Source organism: Alosa alosa, chromosome 19 (assembly GCF_017589495.1).
Source record: "Alosa alosa isolate M-15738 ecotype Scorff River chromosome 19, AALO_Geno_1.1, whole genome shotgun sequence".
Classification (NCBI taxonomy): Eukaryota; Metazoa; Chordata; class Actinopteri; order Clupeiformes; family Clupeidae; genus Alosa; species Alosa alosa.
Window position 1 is genome coordinate 7,262,286 of NC_063207.1, and position 20,000 is coordinate 7,282,285.

The 20,000-nt window shown below is 49.1% G+C and overlaps 1 protein-coding gene across 1 annotated transcript in view; it reads right to left on the reverse strand.

Moving 5' to 3' along the window:
- ush2a (Usher syndrome 2A (autosomal recessive, mild)) overlaps positions 1–20,000 on the reverse strand; it is a 303,512-nt gene that overhangs the window by 244,521 nt on the left and 38,991 nt on the right. The window contains 8 exon segments of the mRNA XM_048228289.1: positions 409–690; positions 2,046–2,638; positions 4,354–4,423; positions 4,745–4,908; positions 8,104–8,287; positions 11,580–12,239; positions 15,428–15,623; positions 19,451–19,581. Of these exon segments, the coding sequence (XP_048084246.1) occupies positions 409–690; positions 2,046–2,638; positions 4,354–4,423; positions 4,745–4,908; positions 8,104–8,287; positions 11,580–12,239; positions 15,428–15,623; positions 19,451–19,581 (2,280 nt within the window).

Consider the following 20,000-nt stretch of genomic DNA (forward strand, 5'->3'; position numbering starts at 1 on the left):
CTAGATGGAGATGTGAGCAAATATGGCAGACCGGCACCATTTTCTGTTTCACACACACGCTCACAAAGCACTTAATGCGCCGTCTGGCTCCGGGTCTGTCACTCACGTTCTTCAGAACATGAGTGTGTGAGACCATGCTATCCTTGCTATATGTTATAAGACTGGCCGCCGTGTGGTTTGTGTTTGAAGTAACATTTCCTCGTGCTGTAGCTGGCCCCAACACAGATATCGCTCATTTTGTCCTGCTCTGTTTCAGTCGCTTACTATATGTGAGTGTGTCCGTGCCCACCCGCATGTGTGTGTGTGTGTGTGTGTGTTTTTTGTATGAGTGTGAGTCTGTGTGTGTGTGTGTGTGTGTGTATATGTGTGTGTGTGTGTGTGTGTGTGTGTGCTTGTGTAGTTCCTCACCATCCTCTGCCGTGCGTATGGCGGTCCACTCCGAGAGAACACTTCCGGCCATGTTCACCGTGAGAACTCTGAACGCGTACCAGGAGAAAGGCTCCAGGCTGGACACGTTTGTCCCACCCTGCGGCGGCGACAGGACGTTCTCATTGGCCGAGTGCATGAGTGGCTGTGGGTTCAGCCAACCGCTGCTGAGGAACACTCTCTCCTCGGGCGGGGGGGCAGCGGTGTCATTGTCTGGTGCCTGGAGCGGGCCACGCATAAAGAGCTCATACCTGATGATCACACCTGCGGAGGAGGTGTGGGGGCATTCACACCGAAACAGATAAATGCAGAGAAAAGGAACTCAATTAAGACTTGATTACAATGGATGCTTTCAATTGAAGACCAGCCACTGATAACACACTATTAGACTCCGTGATTGAAATTGCGAGGGAGAAAAGGGGTGAGAAAAAAGAGGTGTGGAATCCTTGAAAGACATCATAGCGCAGCAAAAGGCATTTGGTGAATTCTCTGCGGGCGTTTCCTAATGCCTCATGTTAATGAAGTAATGTGGGCGAAAGCCATGATAACAGCCATTAAATAACACTGATATACAGCGCTAGGCCTCAGCTACGCTACAATGGCCAGGGACACAATGCATAAACGTAAGTACTAATCAACCATCCCCCAAATTAAAAATTCTCTTGTGATTCTATTAATTTGACATTCATGCAGCATGGTGAAGCCTTCAACAGACCAGTGCACCACAATGTAGAAAAGCTATTAGTGTTCATCTAGATATAGAGCCGAGGCCCTTTTCTTCCAGCGTTTAATATTTATTTGATCACTTTCTCATTGACATCGTTACGTCGTGGCAAAGTCAGACACCAGGAACTAGACATTGAGCATTGTGCAAAACTTTTGGTGAAGGAGCCGCCTTCCTTTTAAACACAAACAAAAGGACGTTGATTAAAAAACGCCAGGGTTTTCTCAAGCTTTTGCATATAGATCTTGTACTGACATCTGTCATATGGTTGAAAGCACACCAGCCATTTCACAGACGTCTATGGCTGGCTCACTGATCTGAAAAGAACACTGGATCAGCGAGACCAACGCATTTTTGAACGACACCATACCATTGAGACCACTTCCTTGTCTCTTCACATAGACTTGTACACAGTACAGTATACATTAATTTTGTGGTTGACTACAGCGTCTGTACCACATTGGGGTTCGAGTGTCCACGGGGACCCGAGTTCGAGTCCACCCCGGGTCATTTCCTGATCCCACACCATCTCACTTCCTGTCTCTTCACTGTCCTATCTCAATAAAAGCAACCCCACCTCAAAACGATATTAAACTATTTTAATATTATTTAAAATATGATGTCTGTGTATTGCTGACATGTATACATTTAGCAACATCCATCGTTTAGCTCAAATGTGAGACATTTCTACGAGGGGTTTCTCCTAAAAAGACAATGCGGTCCACTGAGACAAGTGCTGCCGGTGCTGCTGCCGGTGCTCTTAGGCGAGGATCACATCAGCCAGCAGCAAGCGGCAGCTGCAAACGTAACGCAACGCTCAGACCATAATAAGTTGTATCTCGTTCCTAAGCAACACAAACTGTTTGTCAATTGAATACGCTCGCGTTGCGCCTACCGTTGGGCTGGGCAGGCGGGTCCCACTCCACCTCCACCTCCCCGGGCCCCAGCGCTCGGACTCTGGGCGGCGCCTGGTGCAGCGGCGGGATCTGCGCCGTCACCACGGCGACCCTGTCGCTGTGTCCGCACCCCCCGCTGGTGCAGGCCTGGAGGGAGAAGACGTAACGGGTGAACGGCGCGAGGCCGCGGGCGGTGGCCTCGGTCTGCAGGCCCTTGTAGTGGACAAGCTCTTCCCCGCTTTGCTCGTCCACCGAGCTCAGGACGAAGCATTCCAGGGGGCCCGAGGTGCTCTGCGGAGACGTCCAGTTGAAGGAGACGCTGTGCGGTTTGGCGCGGCCTTGCTGGTGGAGCTGGAGGTGGGTCTGCAGGGGGACAGTGGCCAGGGTGCGGTAGCTGACCTCCACGCTGCTGGTGTTGCCGTGCACGTTGCTGGTCAGCAGCTGGTAGGTGTATGGTGGCAGCAGGCAGGCGGTGGCAGGCAGGCAGGCAGGCAGGTGGCAGACAGGCAGGTGGCAGGCAGACGCAGGCATCATGGAGTGGATTGACAGACAGGAAGGAATGAATGAATGGAATGGAGGTGGCCCGAATGGTCTGAATGGACGGTTGAGGATGTTAAAAGAAGATGCTCTGTACTTGGAAACAAAAGTGACAAGGTTAAAGATCCAGCCTCTGGCAAATGGAGGAGGATATGGACATGGGCTAAACCTGGGTACAAACATGCCTCATGCATAAAAATGCTAGCAATAAAACAGGTTGTGGGGAGACATGTATAGGGCATTAATATGTTCTCAGCTCACTCTATGGGCCAGCGAGGACAGGCATTTAGTGCACTGGCAGGTGGTGAACTCTAATGCACACATTTGCTTCTACTCTCGTCAGGCACAGTAAATGACACCGCATTCATGCTCTCTAACTCACGCTCAGAAAGGACATCAGCTTTTCTCTTATTTATCATTAAGCTGCTGCTAATGATGGTGATGGTGATGTATGACGCTAAAGCCAGCAACAACCAGCAAGATCATGTTGGGGGAGCTGTGGTGCAACTGGCTGCAGCGCTCGTACCACAATCGGGTCCAAGTGTCCATGGAGACGCGGGTTTGAATTGGACCTGCGGTCATTTTCCCATCCCTCCCCATATCTCTCTCCCACTCACTACCTGTCAGTCTTTTCGCTATCCCTGAATAAAGGCAAAAAAGCCCCCCCAAAATATACTTTACATACAGTATACTTAACAAAAAAAGATCACTAAATTCACCAAAACTGTGCCAATTGACGCTTCTCATTGTGGCCGAGGTTAAAGTAAATCTTAATTTGCACCTGCTGCTGCTTACGTGCCTGTACACCAAAAAGGGTCTGATTATGCATTTGTGTCATACACACACACCCATGAGGGATGAGAAGAAAGGAGAAGGGATGAGAAGAGAGGAGAGGAGAGGAGAGGGAGGATAGAGGAGAGGAGAGGGAGGATAGAGGAGAGGAGAGGGAGGATAGAGGAGAGGAGAGGAGAGGAGAGGAGGAGGAGGAGAGGAGAGGGAGGATAGAGGAGAGAGAGGAGGAGGGAGTGGAGGATAGAGGAGGAGAGGAGAGGAGAGGGAGGATAGAGGAGAGGAGGAGGAGAGGAGAGGAGAGGAGAGGGAGGATAGAGGAGAGGAGAGGAGGATAGAGGAGAGGAGAGGGAGGATAGAGGAGAGAGGAGGAGGGAGGATAGATTGCGGATCAGCGCAGGCGCGGGCGGAAAAGAGGGAGAGGAGAGGGAGGAGAGGAGAGGAGAGGAGAGGAGAGTGGAAGAAAGGAGAAAAGAGGAGATGAGAAGAAAGGAGAGGAGAGGAGATGAGAAGAAAGGAGAGGAGAGAAGAGTAGAGTGACCTATGAATCCCCCCCCCCCTCCATCCTTCTTCAACTGGCCTGTCCTGAGCAGCGTGGAGGATGTTTATAATGTCTAATTATTGCCACGGCAACATCTGTCCACTCAAGAATAGAATCTCAGGGTGGGTATTTTTATTGGCTTTCACAAAAGACCCATCATAAAGGACCCCAGTTTAAAACCGATTTAAAATGGCGGCCAAAACCATAGCCTGCTCAACCACAATGGAGAGGCAGATCAAGCAATCCTGGGCCAGTGATCGTACAGCATCTTTAGCTGGAGAAGAAAACACAGGGATGCTTGCACACACAGTTAAACAAGCTACAGGCATACTTTCACACACAGTAGAACACACTGCAGACTAATTTAATACTTTATACTATTTTCTCTTGAATGATTGTCCCCCATTGTTATGTATTATGATGTGAATGCAGCGTCCAACCTTAATGTTTCCCCCACTGGTCCCTGGGGCCTGTACATGAGATTTGCGCTAGCCCCCTTGTGTATATTCACTGGCCCAGAAAAGTCACTTTTACACAAAAACACAAGAATGTATCACATAGTAATTTAAGTAGCCTCACATGCTTAGCTTAGCAACCAGTTAGCATCACAGGTGAGCTGACCAATCAACCAACTAGCCCGTCATGTTTTTTTACTTGCCTCAGGTCAGTCGGCCCTTGATTATGTTGAACCCTGCTGAATGGGTGTATGTATACATACGTGTTTATGTATATATGACAATATGAATATGTGTGTGTGTGTGTGTGCTTAATGTATGCATGCATATGCATATGTGTATGTTGATGTTGTGTCCGTCGTATGGCCTGTCTGACCTTTGCTGCAGCCGAGGTGGTTGTCTGGGTCCATATGGGTGGCCCCCTGGACGCAGGTGTCGCACTTCTCCGCCGTCACAAACAGCTTGCAGAGGCACACGCCCGACTCTGGGTGGCAGGAGCCGTTGAGGCTTCCGCCCGGGTGGCAACCACACGGCTCACACCTATGGGCCAGAGGACAGATGAAATGCCTCACAGACTCTGTCTGACACACACACACACACACACACACACACATGAAGACACACACACACACAAACGCATGTACACATACACACACACACACACACACACATGAAGACAGACACACAAAGCCACATGAAGAGACACACACAGAAACACACACACACACACATGAAGACAAACACAGAGGAAAAAAGGACAGATGAAACCCGCACGCTTGGCCTCACTCGTCGCCTGCCGGAAGCCTCACACATGGCTGTGGCATGGTGGGAAAGCTGAAGAGAGTGCGGTTAATTAGAAGCGTAGGGGTGTGTGTGTGCATGTGTGCATGTGTGCATGAGTGTGTGTGTGTGTGTGTGCCTGTGTTTGTGTGTGTGTGTGTGTGTGTGTGTGTGTGTGTATGTGTGTGTGCTTGTGTGTGTGTGTGTGCGTGTGTGTGTGTGTGTGTGTGTGTGTGTGTGTAATGTGTGTGTGTGTGTGTGTGTGTGTGTGTGTGTGTGTGTGTGTGTGTGTGTGTGTGCACGACTGGTGATTACCCCCGCTGGGGCCCCTTGTGTTTCCACAGGCTCTCGTGGCGGCTGGCGATGTGGCAGTGGTGAGAGAGGAGGGGAGGCGGCCGTGCCGTTGCCTTGGCGAGAGTGCGATGTGGCAGTGAGATGTCTTCTGAGGTATCCCAGCCTGCCACTCTGCGCAGTGACACCCCCCCCACCCACCCACCCACCCTCCGCGGCCCTTAAATGGACCCATTGGCGGCCAGCGCGTCCAGCCTTGACAGCTTTCTGGGAGGTGGCTGGGGTCAGGCGTGGCGTAGCCCCGGTGGGGCCCCGACTGTGGGTAATGTGGGGGCCGAGATGCCTGACACCCTCCCCTACAGCCGATAAAAGCCACAGACCCTTAATGAGCCGCAAATTTGTCCTGTCAACTGGGGGGCGATTCGGGGCTAAAGTCACACGTTCCGCCACGCGGTTCGACCTTGACTCCTCGGCGAGGAGACACGAGAAACACTTCTGACTTCGGCGCCAACTTTGTTAAAAAAAAGTGACCAGCAGGCTTAAAGCTGAAATGTTGAGGCTTTCTGGACATACTGGCATTTTTCCCCTCCGTTACTGTCATCCTATTCTAGCAAGGGTCAATTGAAATGCAAACCCTGCATTGACGTGCCAAGGCTTGAAACGGCGCTAAAGTGAACTCGGAAGAAACTGCAAATCTAAAGATGATTGCACAGCCTAGGATGGAAACGAAAGTAAACAGGTAAATGATATCCTGTTTGTGTACAGATGGATCGAGAAATGGATATAATCCACTCCGATGTAAAATAAAACCATTTTCCCCAAGGTTAAATGATTGCCTGAACAAGAGTTTCCATGGAGTATATTTTGTTGTGGCTATCATAAGAAATAATTCTGTAACAATATTGCAGGCCTTAACAACCTCGATTAGATAAACAGCAGTAGACGGTCCAATATACGAAAACAGAAAATAAGATGCATAGCCATATTGACTCCGGGAGAATAAATGAGTTTATAATATTTAGATAAAGAAATCTTTATTGTGTTGAATCTCCAGATGCAGTGAAAGCCCCTGCTGTAATCAGTTTAAATAGTTCATTTTTCACCCTTACTGGGGAAGCTGCCGCGCCTGAATGGATTGTGTACACAACAATCTGTCACGACTTGTATGGATTAACAATTTGTGATGTCCAGTGGTACTGTTGCTGATGTATTGGAAGTGCACGTACTCCACATTTGCATCTTGCCAACCGCAATTAATGTTCTCTCTCTCCCTCTCCCTCTCTCTCCCACTCTCTCTCTCCCTCTCTCTCTCTCTCTCCCTCTCTCTCCAACTCTATCTCTCTCTCCCTCTCTCTCTCTCACTCATGCACACACACTGTGCATCAAACCATCAAATTTTATTTCGGAAAACATTTAACGCTAAATGATGGATAAGGTTGGAGACGCTCAGCACACGTCCCACTGTTAGGGGGTTGCTCACAGCGTGCCCGACTGGTTAAACGCTTCCTGTGCAAACAGCTGAAGGTCACTCAATGAGACGCGTGGCCTCGGTAAATAAAAACAAACCGCTAAAAACTACACCACAAGTGCAGGGGGAAACGACCGCACCTATGGAATTTAAAATAAATAAATAAATAACTCCACGATTCACCTCGACAGAATGCCGTCGTTCCCTTCCCTTTCCTCTGCTTTATGTAAGGCCATATGCTCGCCCTGGTGAGAGGCACTAGTGGTGGTCATTATGCAGAGGCTAATGCGTGATGTATTTATAACTTAACTAATGTCTCCGACAAATCAAATGTGCCAAGAGCACTAAACTGAGCTTCATTTAGAAACAGGTTACTTTAATGGCTAATTTGACCTTTACTAGCCGCCCGGGCGGCCGCACACACCTGCAGGCGCGTCACCTGCTAACGGACTGGAGTGACTATAAAACTGAAGTGGGAGAAGGGGGCACGCGTAGGGTACAGCCCTGCACTGCCAACATCACAGGACGGATGGACGGACGGACAGAGAGCCCTTACGCACAAAGCAGGGCACCGGGGACATAGAGAGAGAGAAAGAGAGAGATAGAGATAGAGAGAGAGAGAGAAAGAGAGAGAGAGAGGGAGCGAGTGAGAGAGGGAGGGAGTGAGAGAAGGAGTAAGAGAGGGAGCGAGAAAGAGAGAGAGAGAGAGAGAGAGAGATGGAGAGAGGGAGAGGGAGATGGAGAGAGGGAGAGGGAGAAAAAGAGAAAGAGGGAGAGAGCGATAGAGAGAGAGATGGAGGGAGAGATGGAGAGAGAGGGGAGGGCAGGATGCCACTTTCAATAATGCCTCAATAGAGCAGACCCAAGACCCAGGGAGCTAATTTGATACAACTGAAATTCCGATTCATTACCTGAAAAACAGCTTAATAGAAAATGAACAGTGCTTTTCAATTAACTGAATTAAATGACATTTTCTCTTCTCTGTGAAGCGTAAGAGAACTGGCCCCCATCTCACACACATGGCCCCTCCCTAACCCCTGCGCGAAACACACCAGACCAAACGAGACGAACCAAAAACGGGGGAGACAGGCAAACAACAACAGACATGTTCCGGAGACACAAAAAATGGAGTGATTGGGGAGGAGAGGAGAAGAGAGAAGAAGAAGAAGAAGAAGAAGAAGAAGTGTGTATCGGACCTGCCCACGCCGGGGTTGAACCCGAAGTGAAGTTCCTGGCACTGGTCACACCTGCGTCCCGTCACGGAGGGGTGTCGGCACACACACTGGCCGGTGTCTGGCTCACACTCCTGCCCCTCTGCTCCCACTGGGTGACAGTCGCACATGTCACACCCGCTCACACCTCCCGGGGACAGGAAGAAGCCTGGGACAGTACACACACACACACACACACACACACACACACACACACACACACACACACACACAGTCGCATACACACACACACACACACACACACACACACACACACACACACACACACACACACGCACACAGTCGTATACACACACAGTAACATACAGTAAACAAACACACACACACACACATGCACACAGAGAAAGAGAGAGAGTGAGAGAAAGAAAAGGGAAAAAAGAGAGAATGGAAGAGAGAAAAAAGAGAAAGAAAATGAAAGTCTACATTTGCATGGAAAGCACATTTGTTAGCATTTCTTTCAGCCTTTCAGAGAAGGCTCCTGTAAACTTGGAAGACCCACACACACACACACACACACACACCAACAACCCCCCCCCCCACCTACTGTTATCATTAAAACCCAGTGATCTATATGTGAGAGAGGTGGTGAGGAGAAGAGGGGGAATGAGTCGACTCTCAAGGGCTTGTCCCGCCTCTTCCTCCCATCAATCAGACAGGGGGAGCCGAGTTTGAGATGTTTCAATCACACACACACACACACACACACACACACACACACACAGAAAATCACACACTGCTTCCCCTACGGTGAAATACGAGGGCCGGTGTGGGCTGGGGGCCGAGAGGAGAAGGGGGGGTGTAGGTGGGAGTGGGAAGGGGAGGGCCGGAGAAACACAGTCATCAACCTCCCAGATGGATCTCCCGGCGCTCGGCACTTTCAATTTACTCCTGCCAGCCCCACTCTCCTCTCACATGCTTTATGTGCACACGTGCACCACCTCTCCACCACCACCACCTCCTCCACTTCCCCAGCACCCCCACCACCACCACCCTCCACCACCCCTCCACCACCCCACCACCACCTCCCCAGCACCCCTCCACCACCACCACCACCACCTCCTCCACCTCCCCAGCACCCCTCCACCACCACCACCTCCACCTCCAGCACCCCAGCACCCCTCCACCACCACCACCTCCCCAGCACCCCTCCACCACCACCTCCTCCACCTCCCCAGCACCCTCCACCACCACCTCCTCCACCTCCCCAGCACCCCACCACCTCCCCAGCACCCTCCACCACCACCTCCTCCACCTCCCCAGCACCCCTCCACCACCACCTCCTCCACCTCCCCAGCACCCCACCACCTCCCCAGTACCCCTCCACCTCCCCAGCACCCCCACCACCACCACCTCCCCAGCACCCCTCCACCACCACCACCTCCCCAGCACCCCTCCACCTCCCCAGCACCCCTCCACCACCACCACCTCCCCAGCACCCTCCACCTCCCCAGCACCCCTCCACCACCACCACCTCCCCCAGCACCCCTCCACCACCGCATCCTCCACCTCCACCACATCACCAGGCATCAGCACCCCTCCTCCACCTCCCCAGCACCCCTCCACCTCCACCTCCTCCACCTCCACCACCACCAGCACCATCTCCCCAGCATCCCTCCACCTCCACCTCTAGCACCACCAGCACCAGCACCAGCAGCACCACTACCAGCCCAGACCAGCCCACGCGCCAACCCCACCGGCCCCTGAGCAGCAGCCTTCACCCAGCCGCAGGTAGCCCACACACACCCCCACACACGCCCCTGCCCCTGCCCCCAGTCCTACTGTCCTGCTCCTGCTACCCTGCTCATTTTCATCAGGTGTGGGGGCAGAGGGTGAAGGCATGTGCATGCACACACACATACACACACACACACACACACACACACGCACATTAAATGTATTGCGAAAGCCTGAAATTAAAACACAATGGTGTTTGAATAAAAGCCATATTTGTTAGCAAAAAATAAGTGCAATGCTCTAAAGTCTAGGCCTATTAGATTACTTCTAAACTGATGCTTAAAGTTTTTGCTACAGTATCGTTTCAATATTGGTATCGAGATACTTAGTCATGGTATCAAAGTCACAATTTTGGTATTGTAACAACACTAGCTTACACACACACACACATACACACACAAATTGACACATTGAGGCTGAACTCAGGAATGGCTTTTGATATTTAAGAACATATTTTGTTCACTGCCATCCATGATTCCTCAAGCAGCAGTTTGGCAGCTTCATGTAGTTTAGAATTTCCTGTGAAAAACCCCAGTGACTGAGGAGGAGCAGGAACACACACACACACACACACACACACACACACACACACACACACAGGGGGGGTTGGTTTTACAGTAAACACTGGCGTTTCTGATGGTTAATCTTCATTAGGAACACAAAGGACCAGCTGCCGCCTCTGGCGCGAGTCATGGCTTACCCTCTGGGCCAGAATGCGGGCGACCCAGCCCCCTGGCAGCACAGCCCTCTCTTACAGGGAAGCATCCTTCAAACACAACATTGGGGAAGGGGGGTAAGAGAGGGGACGGGGGGGCAAACACACCCCCCCTTTATCCCCTCGAGATTCATTCGCTTCACTCTAGCAGTAGAGTCCCCACTGCCAGTGGGCGATTTGGCTGGGAGATTGTGTGGGGTGGCCTGTAGCTATGCTAACACCACACAGGGAGGTGGTGGGGGGTTTGGTGGACTGCCACTGCCAAGCCCCAAGCTCGACTCCCCAGGACAATATGGTGAAAAGAAAACAAGACAAAGGCACTGGGAGCCAAGAGCAAACGCTACAGAAGCTTTAGTGTTGGGGAGGGAGGAGGGCACATGGAAGTCAGTCTGTAACCCCAAACAGTGAGTGAGTGTGTGTGTGTGTGTGTGTGTGTGTGTGTGTGTGTGTGTGTGTGTGTGTGTGTGTGTGTGTAAATTTTGGAATCTCTGTGTGTGTGTGTGTGTGTGTGTGTGTGTGTGTGTGTGTGTGTGTGTGTGTGTGTCTGAGGGCGGATGTGTGTGTGGGTGGGTGTGTGTGTGTCTGAGGGCGGATGTGTGTGTGTGTGTGTGTGTGTGTGTGTGTGTGGGTGTGTGTGTGTGTGTGTGTGTGTGTGTGTGTCTGAGGGCGGATGTGTGTATTAGGGGAGGAGGGCACATTGAAGGCAGTTTGAAACCCGAAAAAAAAAAAAAATATCAGGGACAAAAACGCTCAAACAGGAACTCAGAGCGAGCATTCTGCTGGGCAATATGGCAGGCGGTTCTCTGTGCCATGGGAGAAACTACTCAGCATAATGCACACAGGAGTGCCCACACACACACACACACACACACACGGTCTGTGCCGCTCGGACATCCCTGCCCAACACAATGAAGAAAGGCCCTTATCTGCCTACTGGGACTCCTGCACAGCTTGGACAAGCAAAGGAGAGAAAAAAAAGAGCCTTGTTTACCTGGTCGGCAGATGCCACAGTCTTGCCCTTGGCGAGAGGGCAAACACACACACTGGCCACTGACGGGATCACACACACTCCCGGGCACTGTGCCCTCCAGGTCACAGTGGCAGGGCGCGCAGTCATATGACCCGCCGTCAGTGGCGCCGGCACCGGTCCGGTTGAAGGTGCTCTGGACGCAGAGCGTGCACTGCGGGCCCTCGACCCGATCTTTACACGGGCACTGGGCGGTGTCTGGGTGACACACGTTCGACCCGTTCACCGTGCCACGCAGGTCACACTGGCACGGCAGGCAGCCCAGAGAGTTAGTCCGGTCCAGGCTGTGGTGGCCGGGTCGGCAGGTGTCGCACCGCCGGCCCTCCACATTGGCCTTGCAGGCGCACTGGCCCGTGGCGGCGTGGCAGGTGCCGTCCTGAACCGTGCCCGCCGGGTCGCAGGCGCAGGGCCGACACTCACCCAGCGAGCTCAGCCCGTAGTAGCCCGGCGCGCAGGCGTCGCACAGGAGCCCCTGGGCCTGCTCACGGCACTCGCAGCGGCCCGAGAACGGGTTGCAGAACTGGTGCACGGAGCCGTTAACGTGGCAACCGCACGGGCTGCAGCCGTCCACGTCCGACTGGTTCAGGAACTTGAAGCCGTAGTTGCAGCGGTCACAGGTCTGACCTGAGAAGAGAGAACCACACAGATTACAGCGTTACAGTGGTCACCTGACCCAGCTGGACAGCATGGTGGTTTCCAAAACAGCATACAGACATTTGCATTTGAACTCATTTAGCATTTCTGTTTTTGCTTATTTACAACTCAACTCAAAGGGCAACTCAAAGTATCAAACAAAAAAAACTAATATGTATATACATTTGTCCTCAGTATGTGACACTGCTTCATATAATGTAGACTTATAATGTAGATGTATCCGGTCTGATGGGAATGTTGGACAATGAATGTTCTAAAGAATATCTGGGTTCATTGAATTGAACATAGAATTTTAGAACCTTTAATTGTTGCGGAATGGAATCTTATAATAGAATGTTCAAAAATCCACACCTTTAAGGGTTAAGGTGCTACACTGAACACCCTCCACATCCACAGATATAAATCCATAAGATTCCTGCCACAGCAGTGGCTGGTGGGTACACGCAATTACTGCTGACAAACAACTTTAAATATGCCAGCACGTTTAAAGTGATAATAATAGACATTTTGTGAAGAAATTGGCCAAATAAACAAGTAAATAAATGTGTCAGGTTCTACATGCGGAGGAGAAAAAGGGTGGAAAAATGAAATGCCATCATTAAGTGAGGCCCTTTTACAGTGATGGATAACCCACCTCAGGCGGAGCACTTAATTTCACTAAGGGAAAAATAAATAAATTAAAAGGTACAAGAAAAGGCGGCAAAAATGTAAAAATAACTCTGAGGCAGAAAAAGAATTACAGCTCATTTTGAAACTACTAAAAAGTGGTCTACGTGGATTCAAATCATATCAAGTTTTTAAAATATGCACGCTGCTTATTTGAATGTGCCATATATATTCCTGACAGGTAATCTATTCCTAATGTTGCTGAGCAAAGCCTAAGGGGCTGCTACAAGTACTGTGAGTGCGGCTCTCGCCTGCCGTTTACACACACCGGCCCCCACTGCCTTTTCTTTTCCACTGGCCGCGCTGAGCCCCCTCGTTAATGAATTTACACATATTAATACATCTCCTCCCATCCACGGCACGGACTCATTGTTGTGTTAAAAACTCGGTGTGTGTTAAATGTGGGGCTCGACGCTGTGATGGATACTGCTGTTGGAATGCTCCAGTGCTTCTGCCATTTGTTTTCATGTCTGGGGCTCCTGGATGTTTTTATTAATCAGATGTTATGCTAGCTGGAGAGGGAGAGCCACCCACCCCCACCCCACACACACACACACATGACACACACACACACACACACACACACACACACACACATGATACCTAGAGGAGCTCCACAGGGTCAGCAATGCACATCTGGAGAGAGGTGGCTATCAAAAGCAGCAGAGGAAGCCAATTTATAATTGCCAATTTGCAAGAAAAAGTGAACTCCTACGCTTGTTGTTGTTTTTCTGTAAACGTGTTTATGAGAGAATAGTACGGAAATAATACATTTTCACCCAGCTGCTAAATAAGGGCAGCCGCACCTGTAATCTAGGTCAGCAGTAGGTGTTTACTGTTAAAGCAGAGGCGAGAAGCAGGAAGGTGTGTTTGTGTGTGTCTGTGTGTGTGTATACGCGTGTGTGCACCTGTGTGTATGCGTGTGTGTGTGTGTGTGGGTGTGAATGAGAGCCCAGGTCCATATGCATAGGCTTGGGATGAGGCTTTCCCAGGCTTGCCGCCCCCACTTTATCAGTAATGCTCCCTGCATAATATTCCCATACATCAACATTTCAAAGTGTATTGTGCACTGTGTGTACTTTGGGCAGTTGATAAATTTTGCCCTTATGAAGCCACAGCAAGCCTCCAACAGGCCGAGGGTAATAAATTGCTATAATCAAATCTAATTTCTGACAAATACCTGCGGGAGCAGCAAACAAAGAAGCAGGTCTTGTAAGAAGCATGAGAAATACCAGAGACTGGGGCAGTTTATTATAATCAACTTGGCATTGAATTACAAAATTAAAATTAGGTGGCCCTTGATATCCAGGCTTAGCAATACACATGATCTTCTGAGTAGCGTTCGTTTGCATTTCATAAGAAGCAGTTCAAAGGCACACAGGGGAGAAAATGGTGCAGATTTATCACAAAGGACCTGGGATGCTTGGAAAAGCTCTGAGAAAAATCCATTTGGCTGCAGCTAGAGGTAAATTTGATGAAAAAAAAAAAAAAAACAGGCGGATTTGCCAGGGCTGTGTTCAGCATTGAACAATTTAATAATGCCATTTACATACAGGCCATTCTGGGGAGTTTCTATGTAAAATTTCACTCTTAAAATGATATTTCCCAAAGAGGAAAACCTCTACAAAAATACCCAAATTGTACCCGATACCCCAAAAATCGAAGTGAACGAAAAGAACAAACCTAAATTTTAATTTGAAAAAAAAAAAGGTTCTTTATCAAAATGATTGATACAATTGCTTTATATAATATATATAATACGTCAAAACATCAAAATAAAATTAAACAAAATAAAACAGAATCAGAGAGTGAGGGAAGTGTCTCCTGGATTAGACAGATGGGCAAGAGAAAGAGTGTGAGAGAGAGATGGAACAGAGAGAGGGATAGAGAGAGGATGAGTTGGAGGGAGAGAAAGAGGGAATACGAGAGCGAGAGGAGTGAGAGAGAGGGATAGAGAGAGAGTTGGAGGGAGAGTTGGAGGGAGAGCTGGAGGAGTTGGAGGGAGAGCACTAGAGAAAGAGGGAATAAGAGAGAGAAAGGAGTGAGAGAGAGAGGGATAGAGAGAGGAGAGCCGATGATGAGAATAAGAGAGAGAGAGGAAGAGAAAAGCAACAAAGGAATAAGGGGAGACAAAGGAGGGAGAAGCCACTGATGAGGAGGAAAAGAGCAATAAAGAAAAGAAGAGGGGAGAAAAGACAAAGAGAGAGAGAAGTGGGAGGAAAAGCAACAAAAGAAAAGGAGGGACAAAGGAGGAGAAGAGAGAGAGAGAGAGAGAGAGAGAGAGGATGAGTTGGAGGGAGAGAAAGAGGGAATAAGAGAGAGAGAGAGAAGGAGTGAGGAAAAGTGCAATAAAGAAAAGAAGAGGGGAGACAAAGGGAGGGAGAAGTAGCTACTGAGTGAGGGACTGAGAGAGAGAGAGAGAGAGAGAGGAGAGAGAGAGAGAGAGAGAGGGAGAGAGAGCGATGGTGGGCGCGATGCAGTTTGATACCTACCGATTACGTTTGCCTTGCACTGGCATTGACCTGAGTCCTGGTGACAGGTAATATCTGCCCGCGCCGTCCCGGCGGCATTGCAGTCGCACGGCAGGCAGCCGTGGGGCCGCTCCGCCCGCAGCTTGTAGAATCCGTGTTGGCACTGATTGCACTGTCTGCCAGACACGTGTCGCTTGCACTTACACTGCCCCCCAATCTGCAGGGGGTAGAGAGAGGGAGAGAGAGAGACGGGGGGGCGAGAGGGAGAGAGGGGAGGAGTGGGGGGGAGAGAGGAGAGGGAGAGGGGGAGGAGAGGGAGAGAGGGAGAGGGGGGAGGGAAAGAGAGAGATAGAGAGAGAGAGAGAGAGAGAGAGAGATAGAGAGAGAGAGAGGGAGAGAGAGAAGGAGAGGGGGGGATAGAGAGGGGGAGAGAGGGAGAAAGAGGAAAGACAGAAAAAGAGAAAGGAGGGAGAGAGAGAGAAAGAAAAGAGAGGGAGTGAGAGAGGAGGGAGTGAGAGAAGAGACCACGGAAGGCATGTCCGAGGTTCCAATTAGTCAACCTGAGCGCTGTAGTGCGCGCCCGTGTCACGGATGGGCGACACAGCACAGCCTCTCAGGGGCTGCTGGGAACCTTTTTATCTCAATTACAGCAGGGGGAAGCTGCTGGACCCACTATGTGTGTGTGTGTGTGTGTGTGTGTGTGTGTGTGTGTGTGTGTGTGTGTCTATGTCTGTGCCTATGTGTGCGTTTGTGTGTGTGTGTGTCCAGTGAAATGAAAGTGTGTAGGAGTATGTGAGACTGTGTGGGGTGTGGGGAGTGACTGTCAGAGTGTGTGTGTGTGTGTGTGTGTGTGTGTGAGAGAGAGAGTGGGAGTGAGAGGTGGGGGTAAGGTGAACAGAGGTCATAGCACCTGAGCGTGGCAGTCATCTTGTGGTGTTGGGGAGCAGAGGGATTGGGCTTGTGGTTTACTAGGTGCTTTGCATGTGTGTGTTTGTGTGTGTGTGTGTTTGTATGGCCCGCTCAGAGAGATGAAGAATGCTTTTTAAAAGAGATGTTATTTACCACTAAGCTACCACTGTCTATTTTCAGCTCCGAAGAGAACGCCTGTTCTGCGCCTGAGGAGACGATTGTGAAATGTGTGTAAACAACTCAGCTTTGATTTAAAGCAGCACAACGTGTATGAGGGAGAATTTAACCTGCAGTGACACACACACACACATACACACACACAAGCTCAGAGGGGAGAAACACACTTTGCACACCCTTTCCTGGTCCCAGCTAATGATAGGTAAAAATACAATGCTTAACATTTCGCCGTGATTAATTACTAACTGATTGAACTGAACTGAACTGATTGAAGGGGGAAACAGTGAACTGAAGCGTTTGGCTTGTGCTGGTTAACTAAAACCCAATCACAGTCAACACTTACACCTCATGATATTCAGCATCACGTGTGCACAAGATGGCAGATCAGATATCAGTGGGAAAGGAGTGAGGAAAGAGTACCTATCTATCTATCTATCTATCTATCTATCTATCTATCTATCTATCTATCTATCTCTATCTATCTCTATCTATCCATGTGCATTATAATCCTATATCATATATCTATCTATATGCATTATAATACTATATATCATCAATCTATGTGCATTATAATACTATATATCATCAATCTATGTGCATTATAATACTATATCAGTAGTATATCAGTCACGCTCAGAGACTAACCTTTAGTGTGCTGTTACTACTGTATAACACTTTTATCTTTTGAATAAGGGATGCAGTGTAGCCTCGAGAATTCATGAAATGTATCTCAGAGTGTCGTTTTTCCTGAGTAAAACAGCTTCTCGATAGCACGTTCCCGTCTCTGGAAAATCTTTTTTTTTGTCCCCGTTTTACAGAGGGAAGTGAAGGCGAGCCGTCAGAGAGACTGAGGAAATAATCATTCGGAGAATTTAAATAAGGTAACAAACTCGCTCGGGAGCGACCCACCCATTGATTTCGAATTTGTCATCCAGTATATCTATCGACACGGGTCTGTCCGGTGGCGCCGGCAGCTCGGTGATCCACAGACGCAGATAAAAGCGAGGGAGGCCCTCTCCCGAGAGCCGACTCTCCTAATGACACCTCTACATACTCGCCACAATCCCGGCCTGATCACAAGCGTGATAAATTGTGTTGTGCATACCAAAGCCTTCGGCCGATACATCAATGTGAGGGGGCTCTCACGCGCGCACATACACACACACACACACATACATACACACACACACACACACACACACACACACACGCACATACAGGCACATATATCCAGATGAATATCATTACAGGGGGAGGGGACCTGGGGTGGGGAGGAAGGTACGCTCAAATATGGAAGGAGGGGCCGCTGGGTGTGTCAGGCCTCCCCCTCCACGCTGTCTGGCACACGTAAATCACCACGGCAACACAAGCTCTGAACAGCTACAGCCAGACTCATGTGTCCACACACACACACTCACCTCAGGAATAATACCAGCACATATTGAACTGGGCCTAAACAAGCTTAACAAACTCTCTCTCTCTCTCTTCTCTCACTCCCTCTCTCTTCTTTCTCTTTCTCCCTCCATCTCTCCTTTCTCTCTCTCTCTCTCTCTCTCTCTTTCTCTCTCTCTCTATCTATCTGCCTTTACAGCCTACACGAGATTAAGATGGTGAAAGTGAAAGATGCTGAAGTAAACCACCTGTGCATTTCTCCCTCTGACCATACTGGTCCACCAGTACATAGATGTGTAGTCTAGCCATGAAAAGGAAAGCAATCCAGGCACTCCAGTCCAGCCATATTGGATTTTTGAATGTATATTTATTTATTGTGAGTGATATGTGCGAATGAAGGTTGTGTTGTGTGGTGCAGTGATGGCTCTCTCTCTCTCTACACTGTCCAGTAATCAGGGGCGGGCCTTAGAAAAGCCCAGTGGCCTCCTTCAGCTGTCAAATGAATCACATGTTATTGACATCCCAGTCATGTTAACCCTCACAAGACACGCTCCTTTCATTTATCAATGCAAGTCTTAGCCACCGCCCACCCACAAACTAACACACTAACACACCCTGTCATGTGAGTCCAAATATCTCAAATGGGAATATAAGAAAAATGTACTAATATATAGACCTCCACTGGGTTATTTTCTATGCCAGTTTAATGGTGCATACTGACATGCTGAAGTAAACCTGGCTGTTTGTTGCGTCGAAATAATAATGTTGATAATCACAATCAAACCGAGGGTACAATCAGCTGATTGGGTCACCATGTGACTCGCTGATTAGTTCAGGATGTGGATGAATTTGTTGTGAAAATATCAACAAGAGCATAATGTTGGGCTAAACCTTTGGATTCAGACTCTTGCATTTTAGAGTCTTTCCATTCTCAGACTTAAGCCCTCTCATGTGTGTTACCAAAAAGAGTTCCCCACAATGGCTTTCTAAAAGTTAGGTTATAAAAGGTTTTAAAATGGAGAAAAGCATGTAAGGCTACTGTGAATACACTGCACATATGTATATATATATAATTCATATTTCTGCAAGCCATACCACTCTTAACTGTATAGTACTGTCTACACACTGCACTATATGTCTTATACTGTTTACAGTGCACCACCTATCTATACTGTGTATATCAGATCGCACTTTTCTGCTTTTTTGCACTTCTGGTTAGACACAAACTCACAATGACAATAAAGTTGAATCTAATCTAATCTAATCATAGTATAATGTAGTATAGTATAGCAGTATAGCAGTAGTATAGTATAGCAGTAGACTCTTATGCAAGATGTGCTTTGTGGCAACTACTTAATTGATTATTATTTATTAAGCATGTAGCACCTCAGACACAACCAAGTTCAAGCAAAATGATGAATAGCTGTTATAAACAGCCAGGTAAGAGTTACCAGATATAGTACAGTGTTTCTAGGACTGTTGCTGTGTGTGTGTGTGTGTGTGTGTGTGTGTGTGTGTGTGTGTGTGTGTGTGTGTGTGTGTGTGTGTGTGCACGTTGTCCCTTACCTCCTCACACTCCACACTTCCGTTGACAGTCCCAGCGGCATGGCAACTGCAGGGCCTGCAGACGTCTACTGCCGCGGTGACAGCCCCGGCCTCCCTGTAGAACTGCGGCTGGCACTGCTCACAGTTCCTCCCTATCGACACATGTGTGTGTGTGGAGAGGGGTAGAGGGTGGAGGGGGGGGGAGGTGATGGAGGAGGAAGATCAATGTTGATGTATTAAAATTCAGTCACATTATAGGGACTTTAATTTCAAATTAAAACCTCAGATGCCTCTAGAGAGAGAAGGAATGAGAGTGCAGGAGGGAAGGGAGAGAGGGATGAGAATGGACAGAACGAGGAATGAGAGGAAATGAAGAGAGAGTAGAGATAGAGAAAGAGAGAGAGAAAGAGAGAGAGAGAGAGAGAGAGAGAGAGAGAGATAGGAAGAGTGAGAGAAACAGAGGGGCGGTGACAGACAGTGAGGAGAGGGGAACGGGAAAGACTGGCGCCCCCATGAAATTTCTGCCATTTTGGAGATGTCCATTTTAATGTGGCCTTTGGTCCCCATCTGG